Below are 18,732 nucleotides of genomic sequence, written 5' to 3' on the forward strand. Positions count from 1 at the left end.
ATTGTTTCAAAGCAAAACCTAGAGTAACTATCGTTCATCTAAAATATGTATTTAGATACATATTTTAAGTATGTGTCTAAAAATATAAAGATAATTTCCATCAAAAGGCACATCATGCCTGCAGGTGTCTGTTTTGGGCTATGTTAGCCATTGATAAGCATTGCTGAGATCCACCAGGGAATGCAGATGGCGACAGTCATATTCTGTCATTTCTACTTTACTAATTGGCTAGAATGTTCTACAATGAGAAATATCCATGAAACAAAATTTTTTGTTTTTGCTGATTTTTGTTAAGATTTTAAACATTTGTTAAATTTCCCTCATTTGATATCAGTTATTCTCATTGGCTATTTCTTTTTTTGATACCTTCCTTTTTCTCTTCTTTAGACTGTATGTCTGTAGTTATTAAATCCATTTGTTCTAGCAGTTGTGAAAATATTGTTCTGGAGGATAAAAAAAACATTATCAAGAAGAAGAAGAAGAAATATCTTTTTTTCATCTAATAGAATCCACTTTGGGGCCAGGTGTGGTGGCTCAAGTCTGTAATCCCAGCACTTTGGGAGGCCGAGGCGGGTGGATCACTTGAGGTCAGGAGTTCAAGACCAAGCTGACCAACATGGTGAAACCCTGTCTCACAAAAAATACAAAATTACCCGGGTGTGGTGGCGTACGCCTATAATCCCAGTTACTTGGGAGGCTGAAGCAGGAGAATCGCTTGAACCTGGGAGGTGGAGGTTGCAGCGAGCTGAGATCATAACATTGCACTCCAGCCTGGGCAACAAGAGTGAAAGTCCTTCTCAAAAAATAAAATAAAATAAAATAAATAAATAAATCCCCTCTGTTTCTCTTGGTAAAGATAGACTTCCAGGTATTCAGTTAGTGCAGATTACTGGTCTCTGCAGGTCACTTAGAGACACTACCTTTGCCAACAAGTGAAAATGCACTTTGTGTGTTTTGGAAGAAATTAGTCATGGGATTAACAGAAATTAAGTAGCTGGGGAAGATCATGTCCATTGAACACTTGCTTCTCATTTCTTGTCTGTGGTGTAGCAAGTATCAAGATTTCGATCTTATGCTTTCAGGAGAAACCTCATGGCTGGAAGAAAACTGTGACACAGCCCAGCAGTCTCAGTGTCCAGAAGGGTAAGCATGACTGATACAGGGATTTTTATCCTCCTTTAACAAAGGCACACATACGAATGTAGTTAGTTGAGACGCAGAGTGGAATTTCCCCCACTTCATGTACATTTCAAAACAGAATAGTTCACAAAGGATTAGATTTCTTGTGACTTCCAAGTTCTAATGGACTTTTGTTTGCGTTATTTTTTTACAAAGCCCTTTTATATTAATTTATTATATTCATGTCTTACAATGACGACTTATTTTGTTTTTGTCTTTGAGACAAGGTTTGCTCTGTTTTCCAAGCTGGAGTGTGGTGGTGCAATCACAGCTCACTGCAGCCTTGACCTCCCAGGCACAGGTGATCCTCCCCATCTCAGCCTCCTGAGTAGCTGGGACTACAGGCACACCACCATGCTTGGCTAATTTTTTATTTTTCTCTTTTTTTTTTTTTCTGTACAGATGAGGTTTCACTAGGTTGCCCAGGCTGCTCTCAAACTCTTGAGTTCAAGTGATCTACTCACCTCCCAAAATGCTGGGATTCCAGGCATGAGCCACTCTATCCAGCCACAGTAATGACTTTAAAAAATTGGTTGGAATATTAAATAGGTAATACTCCAAAGGTCTTATGGTCAGGATTGAAACTTAACTTGAAATTACTTCTGCCAGAACTCCTTTTCCTTTTTTAAATAACTTAATTCCTGTCTTCTTTTTTTAAATAAAGATAGGGTCTCGCTATGTTGACTAGGTTGATCTTGATCTCCTGGACTCAAGCAATCCTCCCTCCTGGGCCTCCCAAAGTGTTGGGATTACAGCTGTGAGCCACCATGTCTGGCCAGAACTCTTTTCTATTAACATCTTGGTGCCTCAAATTTCTTCTTGTTGAGAGCAGGGAAAGAGGTTTGTGCAGGCCTTGAAATGAAAGGAGGTCCCTGAAGGGTGAATGAGGAGAGCTTTGTCAGGGGGCACAGATGATGAACACGTGAGTGATACTCCTACCCCACCCCTCCCATGCATCTTTTCCACATGTTTATCAGGAAAAGATAACATGACTGCCGGGGCCTGGAAATGTGCATCACTTCAAGCCAGCATGGATTCCCCATTTCTCCATCCACCCCTCTGCCCTTCACACTTTTCTGGGCCAAATAATGGGAGAATGGTGGAAGGGTGGATGAAAAAGAGAGGAATACCTGGCTTTAGGAGGAATTGGTAGGGGCAGTTTTTAAATTTAAGTTTTATGATGATGATGATGATGATGATGATGATGAGATAGGGTCTCACTCTGTCACCAGGCTCGAGTGCAGCAGTGGCACGATCATAGCTCACTGCAGCCTCAAATTCCTGGGCTCAAGCTATCCTCCCATCTCGGCCTCATAAGTATTTGAGACTACAGGCATGGGCCACCACATGCAGCTAAAAATTTTTTTGTATTTTTTTGTAGAGGCAGGGTCTCACTATGTTGCCCAGACTGGACTCGAACTCCTGAACTCAAGTGATCCTCCTGCCTTGGCTTCCCAAAATGCTGGGATAACAGGCATTGAACTACTGTGCCAGCCAGTGGAGGCATTTTTTGTTTCAAGACAGGGTCTCATTCTGTTGCCCAGGTTGGAGTGCAGTGGCGTGATCATGACTCATAGCAGCTGCCACCTCCCAGCCTCAAACAATTCCCTCACCTCAGCCTCTCAAGTAGGTGGGACTACAAGCATGTGCCACCATTCTCAGCTAATTCATATATTTTTTGTAGAGACAGTGTTTTTCCATGTTGCCCAGGCTGGTCTCGAACTTCTGGGCTCAAGTGATCCTGCCATCTTGGCCTCCCAAAGTGCTGGGATTACAGGCATGAGCTGCTATGTCTGGCCCAGCGGAGAAATTTTTAAATAGTGTTATTTCATTTTAAAAATGAGTATGGATAATGTGCCTGTTTTTGTCCCATGCTGCTTTGGTTTGTAGCTCAGATTCAGCTGCTCTCTTCATACCTTGTGGGTGGAAGAGTAAAGGATTAGAATAAAATGAGAGGAGTTTGAGTCCTGATTTTGCCTGTAGGTCTTTTGCACTAGTCACTTCTCTGAGCTTCATCTATGAAACTGAAATAATAACAATGCCAGGGTCAGACAATTTCATGTGAGTATTAAATGACCTGAAGCAAGGGAATATGCTTGGTGAGTTATCAAACAGTAGGTTAATTTTAGTTCTAGTGCATGGTACATAGTAGGTACTCAAGAAATTGTTAATATTTTTCTAGTGAAATTTTTCTGTAGTCACTTGTTTTATTAGATGAACCTGATACTTGAATCTATTAAGGTGTGCCCATGGCCTTTTCTCATGGTTCAAATTACACTGTCAATTCATCTCTGAAAAACATACTAATACCAGCTAACATTCATATAGTTCTTATTATTTACCAATTTGTACTTTACACAATAGTCGTCTTACATATTAGTCCTTATAAAAACCCTTATTAAGGTGTGCCCATGGCCTTTTCTCATGGTTCAAATTACACTGTCAATTCATCTCTGAAAAGCATACTAATACCAGCTAACATTCATGTAGTTCTTATTATTTACCAATTTGTACTTTACACAATAGTCATCTTACATATTAGTCCTTATAAAAACCCTTTGGCTCTATTATTTCCATCCTCATTTTACAAAGAATGAAATGGAGGCAAAAGCTGTGAAATCACTTGCCCAGTGCTGCATTACTAGTGGTTGCTGGAAGCAGGAAGCAAACCCAGGCAGTAAGAACCCAGAGTCTCTGTGGCATAATGTTCCCTCAAGTCATAGGCTGAGCCCGTGATGCTGTGCAATTCATCAGAAGAAGGGGTAAGGGGCTGAATAAGGGGAAGAATTGTTTGAGGCACCAAGACTCCCTCACCTGTTGATAACCGGGAGGAGAGCGACATTAGGTGAGCAGGAAGGTTTCCAGTAAAGTCTTTGTAAAGAGTCTCAACAAACCTAGACGACTAAGCCCAAATGATTAGTTAGAATGGCCTTCTCCAAACTGGCAAATCACTGTCCACCTGAGGATTTGAGAGCTGGAGCAGTATCCCATCTCTCAATTTTTCCCAGAGAAATTACAGAACTGATTTGGCAACCTTGATGCAAGGCAAAACTAGAAAGGAACCTGGTGAGGAAAGGGGTGGTGGTGGTGGTCGGTAGGACACTGACCATTGCTTACAACCCCCTCATTCTCTTTATTCCATTGAAGTCATTCCTGCCTATACCTTCCATCCCTGCATGGAAAATGGACAATGATGATTCTGCTCACTATGAATAATATGTGCTGCTAAAAATTTTAGTGGCTGAAGACATTACATAAAACCCTCTTGCCAGACATTTATGCTAGTATTCTCTTTGCTTGTTTGCCTTACTATTTTGCTAGTGATCATAGTATAGTAAGGAGCTTAGACTCTTAAATCAGACAGATGTGAGCCAATAGCCTAGCTCTGCCCCTACTGGCGGTGGGACACCTTGGGTAAACTACCTGATCCTGGTGAAATAATAGATCTGAGATGACAGTTCTTGGCATGTAGTGAGCTCTTTCTCAAGCTTCATTACAGGCAGTAAAAATAATATGGATGCAATGTTCAAGTTTTTTAGCAATCAGAGAAATGAAAAGAAGATACAACTTTTACTCCATGAAATAATCAATACATCATGATTTGTGTATATAAAGTCCTAGCTACCTGTCTTGTTTATGAAAGTACTGTATAAGTTAATATCTACTGTTGGAAATGAATTGTGGCAATATTTTAGTCTCTTTTGAAAATTTGTCATAGGCCGGGCGTGGTGGCTCACGCCTGTAATCCTAGCACTTTGGGAGGCCGAGGCGGGCGGATCACGAAGTCAGGAGATCGAGACCATCCTGGCTAACACGGTGAAACCCAGTCTCTACTAAAAATACAAAAAATTAGCCGGGTGTGGTGGCGGGCACCTGTAGTCCCAGTTACTCGGGAGGCTGACGCAGGAGAATGGTGTAAATCTGGGAGGCGGAGCTTGCAGTGAGCGGAGATCAGGCCACTGCACTCCAGCCTGGGCAACAGAGCAAGACTCCGTCTCAAAAAAAAAAAAAAAAGTTTGTTGTAAGACCAGGAAATGTGATCTTTATGAATTTATCTTTAGGAAATAATTAAGGGTGTTTTAGCTACAAGAATGTCTGTGTCAGCAGAATGTAAAATGCACTCTCTAGTTAGCTTGGACAGGCAAGCTGGCCATTAAAAAACGGGTACATTGGATCTTTGGATTCTACTCTTGATCCCACAGACAGTTGACCCTGTCTTTAATCTCTTCCAAGTTATTTTAATGGCATATTTATGAATATAAAGTTTTTAATCAGAGTTATGTTAATGACTTTATGAAAAAAAGTATTTTCTCATGCGAATTGCAGTAGGCCACTTTAATTTCTTCATGAATTTTCTGCACACTGCAGTTCAAATGGTCCCAGTTTTCCATTTTTATTTTTAAATTGAAGTATCCTATAGTTCATACACAGTGAAATGGTCCTATCTTAAGTGTATAGTATGATGCAATTTGGAAATTCACTAAGCTATGTAACTTACCAGTGTAGAATATTTCTACCATCCCAGAAAGATAGCTAATGTCCCTTCCCATTGCTTACTTCCCAAAGACAATCACTGTTCTGATTTGTGTCATCATACATTCCTGTTTTAGAATTTTATGTAAATGGCGTTAAGCCACAGGCTGTCTTAGGTTGGAAACCTAATAACTTTCCAAATTGGAAAGTACTCAAATGCCTATGGACAGTAGAATAAGTTCTGGTTTATTCATTCACTGGAATATTAGATAGCTATGGGAATGAATGATCGATAATTACTTGCAACAATATGGAGGAATCTCAAACATAATGTCGAGTAAAAGAATTGAGACTCAACAAAATGCATATGATTTTATTTGCATATAAATGTAAGTACAAAAATAGACAAAGCTAATCTATGCTGTTGGAAATCAAGATACTGATCATCCTTGGTGGGGTGTGGTTTGGAGAGTTTAGTGACCACAGGAAGCACAAGTGTCCTGATAATATTCTGTTTCTTCATCTGGGTGATGACTACACAGGGAGTTCAGTTAGTGAAAATTTATCAAACTATGCATCTGTGAAATGTGTGTGTGTATAACAGAAGTAAAATTTTAGGCCAGGCGTGGTGACTCATGCCTGTAATCCCAGCTCTTTGGAGGCCAAGGCAGGCGGATCACTTGAGGTCAGGAGTGGGAGACCAGCCTGGCCAACATGGTAAAACCCCGTCTCTACTAAAATTTAGCCAGTTGTGGTGGCGTACGACTGTAATCCCAGCTACTCTGAGGCTGAGGCATGAGAATCACTTGAACCCAGGAGGCGGAGGTGGCAGTGAGCTGAGATCACTCCACTGCACTCCAGCTTGGGTGGCAGAGTAAAACTGTGTCTCAAAAAAAAACGAAATAAAAAAAATAAAAAACGACAGTGTCTGGCTATGGCCCCAAAGTTACCCAATTATTTTACCTTAAACACAGATCTAAAGAAGGATTGCAATGCTTTTGAGGTAAATATAACTATCCAAAACAATGGACAAATTTTGTTTTCCATTTTCAGGTTTGACCTGCCACCAGTTATCTTGTTTTCTATGGATGGATTTAGAGCTGAATATTTACACACATGGGATACTTTAATGCCAAATATCAATAAACTGAGTAAGTCTTCTGTAACTAGTGGCATGCAAATGATAAAGACACCTAGTTAGTCAATCTCTAGATGATGCAACTTTCTTTCTGACTTTTAACGTTAGTGGTTTGTCTTAGCCTAGATCCTCTCTGACTTTACCACATGGTATCTACTTTCAGTCGGAAGTGTATTTTCACACTTGCTGGCTTCTCCTACCTTTATTTTGGTAGCATGTTCAGCCTTTTGTTTGTTTATTTTGATTCGTTTCATATTTGAATGTAACTTCTGTCCTATGGAAATCTATTCGTGTGTACTGCCTTGAAAGTGATGTTTGTCAGACCTAGGTTCTGGGCCTTAGCGAGGAGAATATAGCAAGAACCGGATGCTGAAGGAGCCTGGTGGGCTTAGACAGATCCAGCACCTCCCACCACTTCAGCAGATGTCAAGTCCAGGATCTATTTCCAGTTCTGGAATCAAACTGCCTACAACCTGACTCTACTACTTGCTAGCTGTGAGGTCTCAGACAACTTTCCTTCACATTTTAGTGCCCCGGTCTCTTCATCTGTGAAATGGTGACTTCCCACCTGATAGGATTACTGTGAGAATGTACAGGTAGCATTCAAAAAATAGCTGTTTGATATGTGGCATACAATAGGTGGTTTTAAGTTATTGTTATAATTCTTTTATTATCAACTTTATTATAATGTTGTACTTCTGTGTTAGGACACTTGGCCTTCACACAATTTAATAAAGGTAGTAATAAAGAGAAGTTGAGGCTGGATGTGGTAGCTTATGCCTGTAATCCTAGCACTTTGGGAGGCGGAGGCTAGAGCATCCCTTGAGCTCAGGAGTTGGAGACCAGCCTGGGCAACATAGTGAGACCTCATCTCTATTTAATAATAATTTTTTTTTTTCAAAAAAAGAAGTTGAGTACCCAAGGACACAATGCTAAGAAGTGGCATAGTTAGTTAGAATCAGAGAACTAACTCCAGGGCGCACACTCTTCACTGCCCTGCAATTCCTCTCTTTCTTCTCCCTCCTCCGAGGCTGTTTTATATCCCCAAAGTTCTCAAATTTTATGTCATTTTTACTGGTTTATTGTTTTTCTTTTTCTTCAAGTTATCAAAAATAGCTATTTGACTCTGGGTAAGTTGACTGACTTTTCTGGGCCTCAGTTTCCTCATTTGTAAAATGAAATGACTAGATCTGATGATTTCTACTGTTAATTCCAGCCCCAAATGCCGTGGTTATAGGAAGATAGACCACTACTTCCTGCAACTCGAGGTGCATTGTTTCTTCAGCTTCTCCCTCATTCCCTGAGGCAGATCTTTAGCAAAGACATTGTTTTCCAAATCCAGGACCTGTCATTTTTCTGCTGAGTTATTTTGTCCTAGAAAGTTAACTAACACTTCTCAGTTTCTATCTTCTTATCTAAATTTGTCTTGATAAACTGGGTATCAAATCTGGTGTGAAAAGGGAATTTGACTAGCCAGGGTGAACTGAACCTTTTCTAAAGTGAAATTCCTTGATTTGCCCATTCCATTGAGAATTAGAAATGACATCAATGAAATATTCAGCCACTAAGAGCTTTCTGCTTTTGATGTTTAAAATATTTTAAAACATTTAAAATATTTTTTAGTCATATAGACAACATCTCAATCCCCAAATGTGTGAAGCTATGATCAGCTAGGCCTACCTAGGCAAAATGGGGCTGTTAGTTTCTCGGAGGCCCGATTAAGAATAGATGTGGTAGGTAGGGGTCCATATTCTCAGGACCTCCTGAGGCTGTTTTGAGGGAAAATTGATAAAGGATAGATGTGGTTAAATAAAATTAGGATTATGTTAGTCTTGAGGTGAGGTATGTGACAGCAGGCCTTGCTGTTAAGGGAGTCCGGGGCCCCATCTCTAGGGTTTCATCAAACTGCCTGAGTCGGGTCACCATGGTTGTGTAAACTGAGCCTAAACAATATCCCAGAGCAGCGAGTCATATTAGTGACTGTTAAGTGGATGAGGAAGTGGCTCTCTGAATCACATTCTAATGAGGCAAGAACATCGTCTTGTCTTAGTGCAGGTGGCAGCAGACAAAGAAGGGCCAGGGCCAAGATCAGGAAACTGTCAAGTGGGATAGAGGTAATTTGGCCTATTTAGAAGACAGCCTTCCTGAAAAGTTAGGTGGGAAACTGTGGATCAAATAAGACTAGAAGTAGCAGGTAGACAGCAGAGATCCAGCAGGGGACATATGCAGAGTTTTAGAGATTAGAGTTTGCAAGGTTGGCATTCATGAACAGCAGAGCTCTTATATTGGCCATAGCAGATGTCATTTGCTGTCTGCTTTTTAAATTTTGTTAAGAATGCATAACATGAGATCTATCCTCTTAACAGATTTTTTTCAGTGTACAATGCAGTATTATTATCTATAGGCATAATGTTGTACAGCAGATCCCTAGAATTTACTTATTTTATAAAACTGAAATTTCATATCCATTGATTAACGATTCCACATTTCCCTCTTACCCAGCCCCTGGAATCCACCATCCTATTCTTTGCTTCTATGATTTTGACTATTTTAGATAACCTCATATAAGTAGAATCATACAGTATTAGTGTGTCTGTGACTAGCTTATTTCACTTAGTATATCTTCAGGTTTCATCCATGTTATCACATGTTGCAAGATTTTCCTCTTTTATTAAGGCCAAATAATATTCCATTGTATGTATATGCCACCTTAAAAATCTATTTCTCTTTTGAAAGAGAAATAGATTGTTACCACATCTTGGCTCTTATGAGTAGTGCTGCAGTGAACATAGGAGTGCTAATATCTCTTTGAGATCCTGATTTCAACCCTTTTGGATAAATACTCAAAAGTGGAATTGCTGGATCATAGAATTTTATTTTTACGTTTTTGAGAAACCTCCATACCATTTTCCATAGCAGCTGTGCCATTTTGCCTTTCTACCAACAGTGTACAAGAGTTCCAATTTCTGCATATCTTCATCAACACCTATTTTTGGGGTTTTTTTGATACTAGATATCCTAACAGATGTGATGTGCTATCTCATTTTTAAATTTTTATTTTTAATTATTGTTATTATGTTAGAGATGAGGTCTTGCTATGTTGCCCAGGCTGGCCTCAAACTCCTGGGCTCAAGTGATCCTCCCATCTCAGCCTCCCAAAGTGCTGATTACAGGTGTGAGCCACTGTGCCCAGCCTCATTTTGGTTTGATATGCATTTTTCTGATGATTAGTGGCATTGAGCATCTTTCATACACCTATTGGACATTTGTATGTCTTTAGAGATGCACAATATCTTTCTTCTTTGAAGAAATATCTATTTAGGTCATTAGCCCATTTTTTAATGAGACTCTTGGATTTTTTGCTATCAAGTTGTAGAAGTTCCTTATATATTTTTGAAATGAACTTCTTATCAGATATATGGTTTGAAAGTGTCTTCCCACATTTCATATGTTGCCTTTTCATTTTTTTATTGATTGCTTCCTTTTCTGTGCGGAAACTTTTTGGTTTGATAGAGTTCTACATGTTTATTTTTGCTTTTGTTGCCTGTGCTTTTGGCATCAGGTTCATGAAACCATTGCCAAGACCAATGTCATGCAGATTTTCCCCTGTGTTTCCTTCTAGCGGATTTATAGTTTCAGGTCTTACTTTTAAATCTTTAATATACTTTGAGTTGATTTTTGTGTATGGTATAAGATCAGAGTTCAAGTTCATTTTTCTGCATATGGATATCCAGTTTCTGACATCATTTGTTGAAGTAACTATTATTTCCCCATTGTGTATTCTTCTTGGCACCCTTTTTGAAGATTGGTTGACCATATACGCTTGGATTTATTGATTTATTTCTGGGCTCTCTATTCTTTTTTTTTTTTTTTTTTTCTGAGATAGGGTCTCACTCTGTCACCCAGGCTAGAGTGCGATGGTGTGATCTCAGCTCACTGCCACCTCTGCCTCCCAGCTTAAGTGATCCCCTCAGCCTCCTAAGTAGTTGACTACAGGCACTGCATGCCACCATGACTGGCTAATTTTTGTATTTTTGTACAGATGGCATTTTGCCGTGTTGTCCAGGCTGGTCTTGAACTACTGAGCTCAAGCTTGCCTTGGCCTCTCAAAGTGCTGGGATTACAGGTGTGAGCCACTGTGCCCAGCCTTGGCTCCCTATTCTTTTTCATTGGTCTATACATCTGTTTTTATGCCAGTAACATGCTGTTTTAATTACTGAAGATTTTTAATATATTTTGAAATCAGGAGTTTTGATGTCTTCAGCTTTGTTCTTTTTCAAGATTGTCGTGGTTATCTGGGGTGTTATGAATTTAATTTTTTTTTTCTATTTCTGTAATAAATGTCATTGGGGTTTTGATAAAGATTACATTGAATCTGTAGACTGTTTTGGGTAATACGAACATTTTAACAATATTAAGTCTTCCAGTCCATGAACATGAGGTGTCTTTCCATTTGTTTATGTCTTCCTTAACTTCTTTTCCCAATATTTTATAGTTTTCATATACAAGTCTTTCACTTTCTTAGTTAAATTTATTTCTAAGAATTTCATTGTTTTCAATGTTTAGAAATGAGATTGCATAGTTAATTATTAGTACACAGAAATGCAACTGATTTTTGTATGTTGATTTTGTATCTTGCAATTTTACTGCATTTATTAGTTCTAAATAAATATATTTAGAGCTTTCTGTATATTTAGAGCTTTCAGTAGATAGTATCATGTCTTCTGAAAATAGGGACAGGTTTACTTCTTTCTTTCCTATGTGGTTGCCTTTTTTTTTTTCTTGCCTAATTGCTCAGGCTAGAAGAGCGGACAGTCTTGCTTTGTTAAGGATCTTAGGTGGAAAAATTTTCACCATTGAATAGGATGTTAGCTGTAGACTTTTCATATAATCTTTATTATGTTGAGGTATTTTTTTTCTATAGCCATGTGCCACATAACAACATTTCAATCAACAACAGACTGCATATATAATGGCGGTCCCATACATTATAATGGAGTTGGGAAATTCCCATCACCAGCTGGGCATGGTTGCTTGTATCTGCAATCCCAGCACTTCAGAAGGCCAAGGAAGGAGGATTGCTTGAGCCCAGGAGTTCAAGATCAGCCTGAGCAACAAAGTGAAACCCTGTCTCTACCAAAAAAAAAAAAAATTAGCTAGGCACAATGGGGTGTGCCAGTAGTCCCAGCTACTCAGGAGACTGAGGCAGAAGGATCCCTTGAGCCTAGGAGTTCAAGGTTGCAGTGAGCTATGATCACACCACTGCACTCCAGCCTGGGTAACAGAGCGAGTTCTTGTCTCACACACAAAAAAAATCCTATCACCTAGTGATGTCATAGAAATTATAATGTCATAATGCAATGCATTATTCACATTTTTGTTGTGATGCTGGTGAAGACCTACTGCACTGCCAGTCATAAAACAGTACACATATTTATGTACATTACATCATACTTGATAATGATAATAAATGACTATTACTGGTTTATGTATTTACTATACTATACTCTTTTCAAAAGAGATGGGGTCTTGCTGTGTTGCCCAGGCTGGCTCAAACTCCTGGGCTCAGGCGATCCTCCCACCTTGGCCTTCCAAAGTGCTGAAATTACAGGCATGAGCCACTGTGCCCGGCTTATACTATACTCATACTTTGTACATTATTTTAGAGTGTACTACTACTTATTTAAAAATGTTAACTATAAAACAGCCTCAGGCAGGTTTTTCAGGAGGTATTTCAGAAGAAGGTACTGTTATCATAGAAGATGACAGCTCTATGCATATTATTGCCCCTGAAGACCTTTCAGTAGGGCAAGAGGTGGAAGTAAGACAGCGATGTTGATGACCTTGACCCCACGTGGGTGTGGGCTAATGTGTGAGTTTGTGTCTTAGTTTTTGACAGAAACATTTAAAAAGTAAAAACAAAAAATTGAAAAACAAATGCTTACAGAATAAAGATATAAAGAAAATATTTTTGTACAACTGTGCAATGTGTTTATGTTTTAAACTCAGTGTTATTACAAGAGAGTCAGAAAGTTAAAAAAATTAAAAGTTCATAAAGTAGAAAAGTTACAGTAAGCTAAGGTTAATTGATTATTGAAAAAAATACATTTTAATAAATTCAGTGTATCCTAAGTGTACAGTGTTTATCAAGTCTATAGTAGTTTACAGTAGTGTCCTAAATTTTCACATTCACTCACCACTCACTCACTGACTTACTCAGAGCAACTTCCAGGCTTGCAATCATGATAAGTGGTCTGTATTATATCATATTTTCACTGTACATTTTCTATATTTAGATAGATAGGGATAAATATACAAATACCACTGTGTTACAATTGCTTACAGTACTGAATAGGATAACATGCTGTACAGATTTGTACAATAGACTTTACTATATAGCCTAGGTGCATAGTAGGCTTTACCATCTAGGTTTGCTTAAGTACACCGTATTATGTTTGCACAATGATGGAATTGTCTAACAACACATTTCTAGGAATGTATCCCTGTCTTTAAGCAATGCATGACTGACTGTATTCCTAGTTTGTTGAGAGCTTTTATCATGAGAGGGTGTTGAATTTTATCAAATGCTCTTTCTGCTTCTATTGAAATGATCATGTAATTTTTATCCCTCATTCTGTTAATGCTATATATCACATTAATTGATTTTCATGTGTTGAACCATCCTTGCACCCCAGGGATAAATCCCACATGATTGTGGTGTATAATCTTTTCATTGTGGTGTTGAATTTGGTTTGCTAGTATTTTGTTGAATATTTTTGCGTCTATTTTCATCAGGAATATTAACCTGAAATTATATTTTATTGTGATGTCTGTGTAGCTTTTATATTAGGGTAATGCTAGCCTTATTCATTTGAAAGCATTCTCTTGGTCTTCAGTTTTTTGGAAGAGTTTGAGAAGAATTGGCATTAGTTCTTCAAATTTTTGGTAGAGAAATTGTCAGTGAAGCCATCTGTTCCTGGTCTTTTTCTTTGGAGGATTTTAGTTATTGATTCAATCTCCTTACTATTTATAGATTTATTCAGACTTTCTATTTATTTAAGATTCAGTCTTGGTACATTGTATGTTTCTATGAATTTATCCATTTCTACTAGGTTATTCAGTTTGTTGGCATATAATTATTCATAGTATTCTCTTAAGAACCTTTTATATCTGCATCATCAATTGTAATGTCTCCTCTTTCTGATTTTATTATTTGAGTTTTCTCTCTTTTTCTTGGTCTAGTTAAAAGTATGTCAATTTTGTTTATCTTTTCGAAGAACCAACTCTTAGTTTCATTGATTTATTCTATTGTTTCTCTATTTTCTATTTCATTTCTTCTTTAACCTTGTTTTCTTTTTTCTGCTAACCTTGGGTTTAGTTTGTTCCTTTTTCTGTTCCTTGAGGTGCAAAATTAAATTGTTTATTTGAAATTGTTCTTCTTTCTGAATGTAGGCATTTATTACTATAACTTCCATCTTACAGCTGCTTTTGATGCATTCCATTTTCATGTTCGTTCATTTTGTTTCATGATATATTCTAATTTCTCCTTTGATTTCTTCTTTGACCCATTGGTTGTTCAAAAGCGTGTTACATAATTTCTACATTATTTGTAAATTTTTCAGTTTTCTTTGTAATATAGATTTCTAGTGTTATTCCATTGTAGTTGGGGAAAATACTTGGTATGATCCCAATTTTTTAAATATGTTAAGACTTGTTCTGTGATCTAATATGTGATCTATCCTGGAGAATGTTCCATGCATACTTGAGAAAAACGTGTTGTGTTGGGTTTAATGTTCTGTAAGAGTTCTGCTTTAAAAACAAAAAAACCTGTTGATAGTTTTATAGGGCTTCTCTTGTATATTGTGAGTTGCTTTTATTTTGCTGCTTTCAAAATTCATTGTCTTTGACTTTTGACATTTGATTATAATATGTCTTGGTGTGGATTTCTTTAGGTTCATCTTATTTAGAATCCTTCAAGCTTCCTGGATCTGGTTGCCCATTTTTCCTCCCTAGATTTGGGAGTTTTTAGCCATTATTTCTTTCTATAAACTTTCTGGTTCTTTCTCTTTTTCTTCTCCGGAAAACCCCATCATGCATATATTAATCCACATGTTGGTGTCCCACAGTTCTCTTAATCTTTCATCACTTCTTTCCATTCTTTTTTCTTTTTGCTCCTTTGCCTGAATAATTTTTAAAGGCCTGAGTTTGCCTCTCTTTGTTGAAATTCTCACTTTATTCATGCATTGTTCTTATCACCTCAATGACCATCTTTATGACGGTTGTTTTGAAATGTCTGTTAGGAAAATTGTATCTCTGCTTCATTCAGGTCAATTTCTGAAGATTTATCTTGTTCCTTTGCTTTGAACATATTTCCCCATTTATTCATTTTCCTTTACTCTCTGTGTTGACATCTGCACATTGGACAAAACAGTCACCTTTCTCAGTTTTCATGGACTGGACTTGTATAGGAGAAACCCTCGCCAGTTGGCCTGATCAGGGATTCTGGAGGCCCCTTAAACCTTCATGCTAGTCCAGCCTTGTTTCTTTGTTCTTAGGGGCCCCGAGTGTCTAGAGTACCCTAGGTCCCATTGGTGTTCCAAGATGAGTGAACTTATCTTGGAAGGAAGCCAGCTCCTTGGGCAGTCACCAGAGAATTTGGATCATTAGATGTCTTGTCCAATTCTTTCTCTCCCCAGAGAAAAGTTGGGATCTGGATTTTGTTTTGTTTTGCTTTGTGGGGCTTTTTTTTTTTCTTCTTTCTTTTGCTTTTTTTCTCTGTGCTATGCCAGGGAGAGGGGCTATGGTGACTAATATGCTACATCAAACCAGTGTGTTTTTTCTCACTGGCTCCCAGGTGACTAGAGTATGCTAGGTTCCATTAGTGCTCCAATACAGACAAGACAGAAAAATCCAGTCCTTTGGGCAGTCCCTGGAAAAGTTGGGGCATTGGACACTTAGTGCAACTTTTCCTCCCCTGGGAGAAGCTGGGAGTTGGGGTTATTGCCTGATTTCTCTGTGCTGAGCCAAGAGCAGAAGCTGTGGTGAGTGCCTGTGTGCTAGTTCAAATCTCCTTTTTGTTCTTTGTAGCACACAGGGGACTAATAGATGTTTGGTCTCAGCTCTTCTAACTCAGGTGAGATAGAGGCCAGTTTCTCAGATAGCACCTGGAAAAATTGGAGTGTTAGATGTGTGGTCCAATTTTTTCCCTCCTTGGGGAGAAACTAAAAGTTGAGAGTTCTCTCCTGGTCATATAGCATCATTCTGGGAATGGGTATTATGTCAAAGAAATGGTTCTGTTTTTCCTACTGGTTTCGATGTATAACTGGTGTTATACTTGCCTGGTAAGCAGGAGCCTCTCAAGTAGTTTCTGGGTTTCTCACAAAGGGAATTGATTTATATGTGGCTATTGAATGATTGTGTCTGCTGTGGGAAGAGTCGTCCAAGATTTCCTATTCTGTTATCTGGGTAACATCACTCCTCTTTGCTCTCTTTTGACCCTTCTTCTTTATGTGCCAAGGGCTTGAATGCATACTCACAACTCTGGGAAAACTGAAGCCCCTGCAGAGCTTATTATTCTTTATTTTTTTTGAGTGCTAGAAATGATACAGGCCAACATTATGGCTAATCTTTCTAAGAGGTTATTCTACTAAATTACATATAAAATGAAAGTACCTATTTTCAGCCTGTGAATACTGGTGAAAGTTTGCTACGTTTTCCATTTGTACAAATATCTTAATAATATTTCATTATGCCAGTCCTATAAGAATTTCATAAGGACTACATTGTAGTTTTTTTTTTTTTTTTTTGAGTCAGAGTCTCGCTCTGTGTGTGGTTTTTTTGTTTTGTTTTGTTTTTTTTTTTTTTGAGATGGAGTCTTGCTCTGTCACCCAGGCTGAAGTGCAGTGGCATGATCTCAGCTTACTGTAACCTCTGCTTCTCGGATTCAGGCGATTCTCCTGCCTCGGCCCCCCGAGTATCTGGGATTACAGGCACACGCCACTGCACCGGGCTAATTTTTGTATTTTTATTAGAGCCAGGGTTTCACCATGTTGGCCAGGCTGGTCTTGAACTCCTGACCTCAGGTGATCCGTCCGCCTCAGCCTCCCAAAATCCTGGGATTACAGACGTAAGCACCGTGCCCAGCCTGCATTGCAGTTTTGATCTGTACATTCTCTGGTTGCTTTACCTGCTCACCTGTTTAGACCTTTGCTGCTTCTTATAGTTCCTAGTTACTATAAACCTAGTTGCATAGGCTTATCTTATTTATATTTTCAGATTATTTTGTTTAGTACTTTCTTTTTTTAATTGTTTTTTTAGAAGTAAAATACACACGTAAACATTTTAAGGCAATATTCTAGGGTATAAGTAAAAATGAATGAACAAAACATCTTTCCTGGTGTTCCTACTTTTCCTTTGCAAAAGCAACCGCTCATTGGTTTATTGCCTGTCTTTCCAGAAGTAGTCTGTTCAAGTATAACTTAAATTATTCATATTTGGAAGAAACCATGGTAGAAGACTGTGCTTTCTGTAGGCTTTCTTCAGTAGCTGTGGTTCAAGGGCAGGTGATACAAAATGGTAGCTTGGGTCTATAGTCAGCAGATGTGTCTTGTTTATGACATCATATAACTAGGGTGGTACCATGCTTTTACAATACAGGTAGCTTAATTTGCATTTTATTTTATCCTCTAGCTTTACCCATTTAAGAATTTGAGTTTGCCACCCATGTTTCAAGGATATTAAAGCAGAAACTGACTTTATGTATCTGTTCATTGTATGAATTTTTCCCACTTAAATTATTTTAATTGTGTAAGTGGACTAGATCTCATTTTATTTTCTTGTTATATGACTTCTTAACAATATTAAATGTCTTTCCCTAATTGAGATCAAGATTTACTTATTGGTGGTATTGATTAAATAAGAAAAATAAAGGTTATTTTAATCTTATGTTTTATAAATTAAGTCCTGGAGCAGTTCTCAAACTTAAATACATTAGGATGACCTGGGGTGCTTGTTAAAAATGTAAATTTTTAGCCAGGCACAGGGGCTCACGCCTATAATCCCAGCACTTTGGGCGGGTGAGGCAGGTGGATCACTTGAGGCCAGGAGATCGAGACAAGCCTGGTCAACATAACAAAATTCCATCTCTACTAAAAAATACAAAAATTACCTGGGCGTGGTGGCGGGCACCTGTAGTTCCAGCTACTCGGAAGGCTGAGGCAGGAGTTGAACTCAGGAGGCAGAAGTTGCAGTGAGCTGAGATCACACCACTGCACTCTAGCCTGGGTGACAGAGCAAGACTCCATCTCAAAAAAAAAAAAGAGAAAGAAAAAAAAGTAGATTTTTTTGAACTCCTTTTCCTTGTTCTCCTACCTTCCAATCCCCATCAGAGAATCCTATGTAGTGGACTTGATATGGGGCCCTAGAAGGTTCTGAAGGAGGAAATTCCTGAATCAGAGGCTGGGAAGAAGACCAACCCCATGTCTATTTGAGAAAACACTCTTTGTGTTCAGCAGCAAAGCTTGTGACTTTTTGGACGACAATCAATTTCATGTTTTGTTTTGACCTAAAGAGAATCGATAATGGTGAAGCTTTATTTTAGAAGTAGAGGCAACACAATTTTGCTATGGAAAATTTCTTGTACTTCACTGCTGCAGGGGAAATAGCAATGTGCCCCAGTGGTTCTGACCTCTTTAAACAGGGTTATTGCACAGATTGAAAACAACAGAACAATGAAGCTAAATTACTGTCATACTTTGTGAAACACAGATCACAGGAAACTTCCCTGGTCTAATGGAAACTGTACTAAAAGTAAGAAGCAGTAAAGTTAGCTTAATTTGTAAACAGTACTACGTGACATGGGCTTATGCAGTTATACAAGTGAAACCCTTTTTCATTTGTCTAGACAGTAGTGTTGACTTTTGTTATATTAGATACTTTACATG

General features: G+C 38.4%; 1 protein-coding gene across 5 annotated transcripts in view; it reads left to right on the forward strand.

The window, feature by feature from the left end:
• The window catches only part of ENPP3 (ectonucleotide pyrophosphatase/phosphodiesterase 3), a 98,878-nt gene that overhangs the window by 20,754 nt on the left and 59,392 nt on the right, over nt 1-18,732 (forward strand). For all 5 annotated transcript variants that reach the window (XM_054492305.2, XM_063666605.1, XM_063666606.1 and 2 more), the window contains 2 exons: nt 1,083-1,143; nt 6,706-6,803. In XM_054492305.2, the coding sequence (XP_054348280.1) occupies nt 1,083-1,143; nt 6,706-6,803 (159 nt within the window). The remainder of the gene's footprint in view (nt 1-1,082; nt 1,144-6,705; nt 6,804-18,732) is intronic.

This window comes from Pongo pygmaeus, chromosome 5 (genome assembly GCF_028885625.2).
Source record: "Pongo pygmaeus isolate AG05252 chromosome 5, NHGRI_mPonPyg2-v2.0_pri, whole genome shotgun sequence".
NCBI classification, from domain to species: domain Eukaryota; kingdom Metazoa; phylum Chordata; class Mammalia; order Primates; family Hominidae; genus Pongo; species Pongo pygmaeus.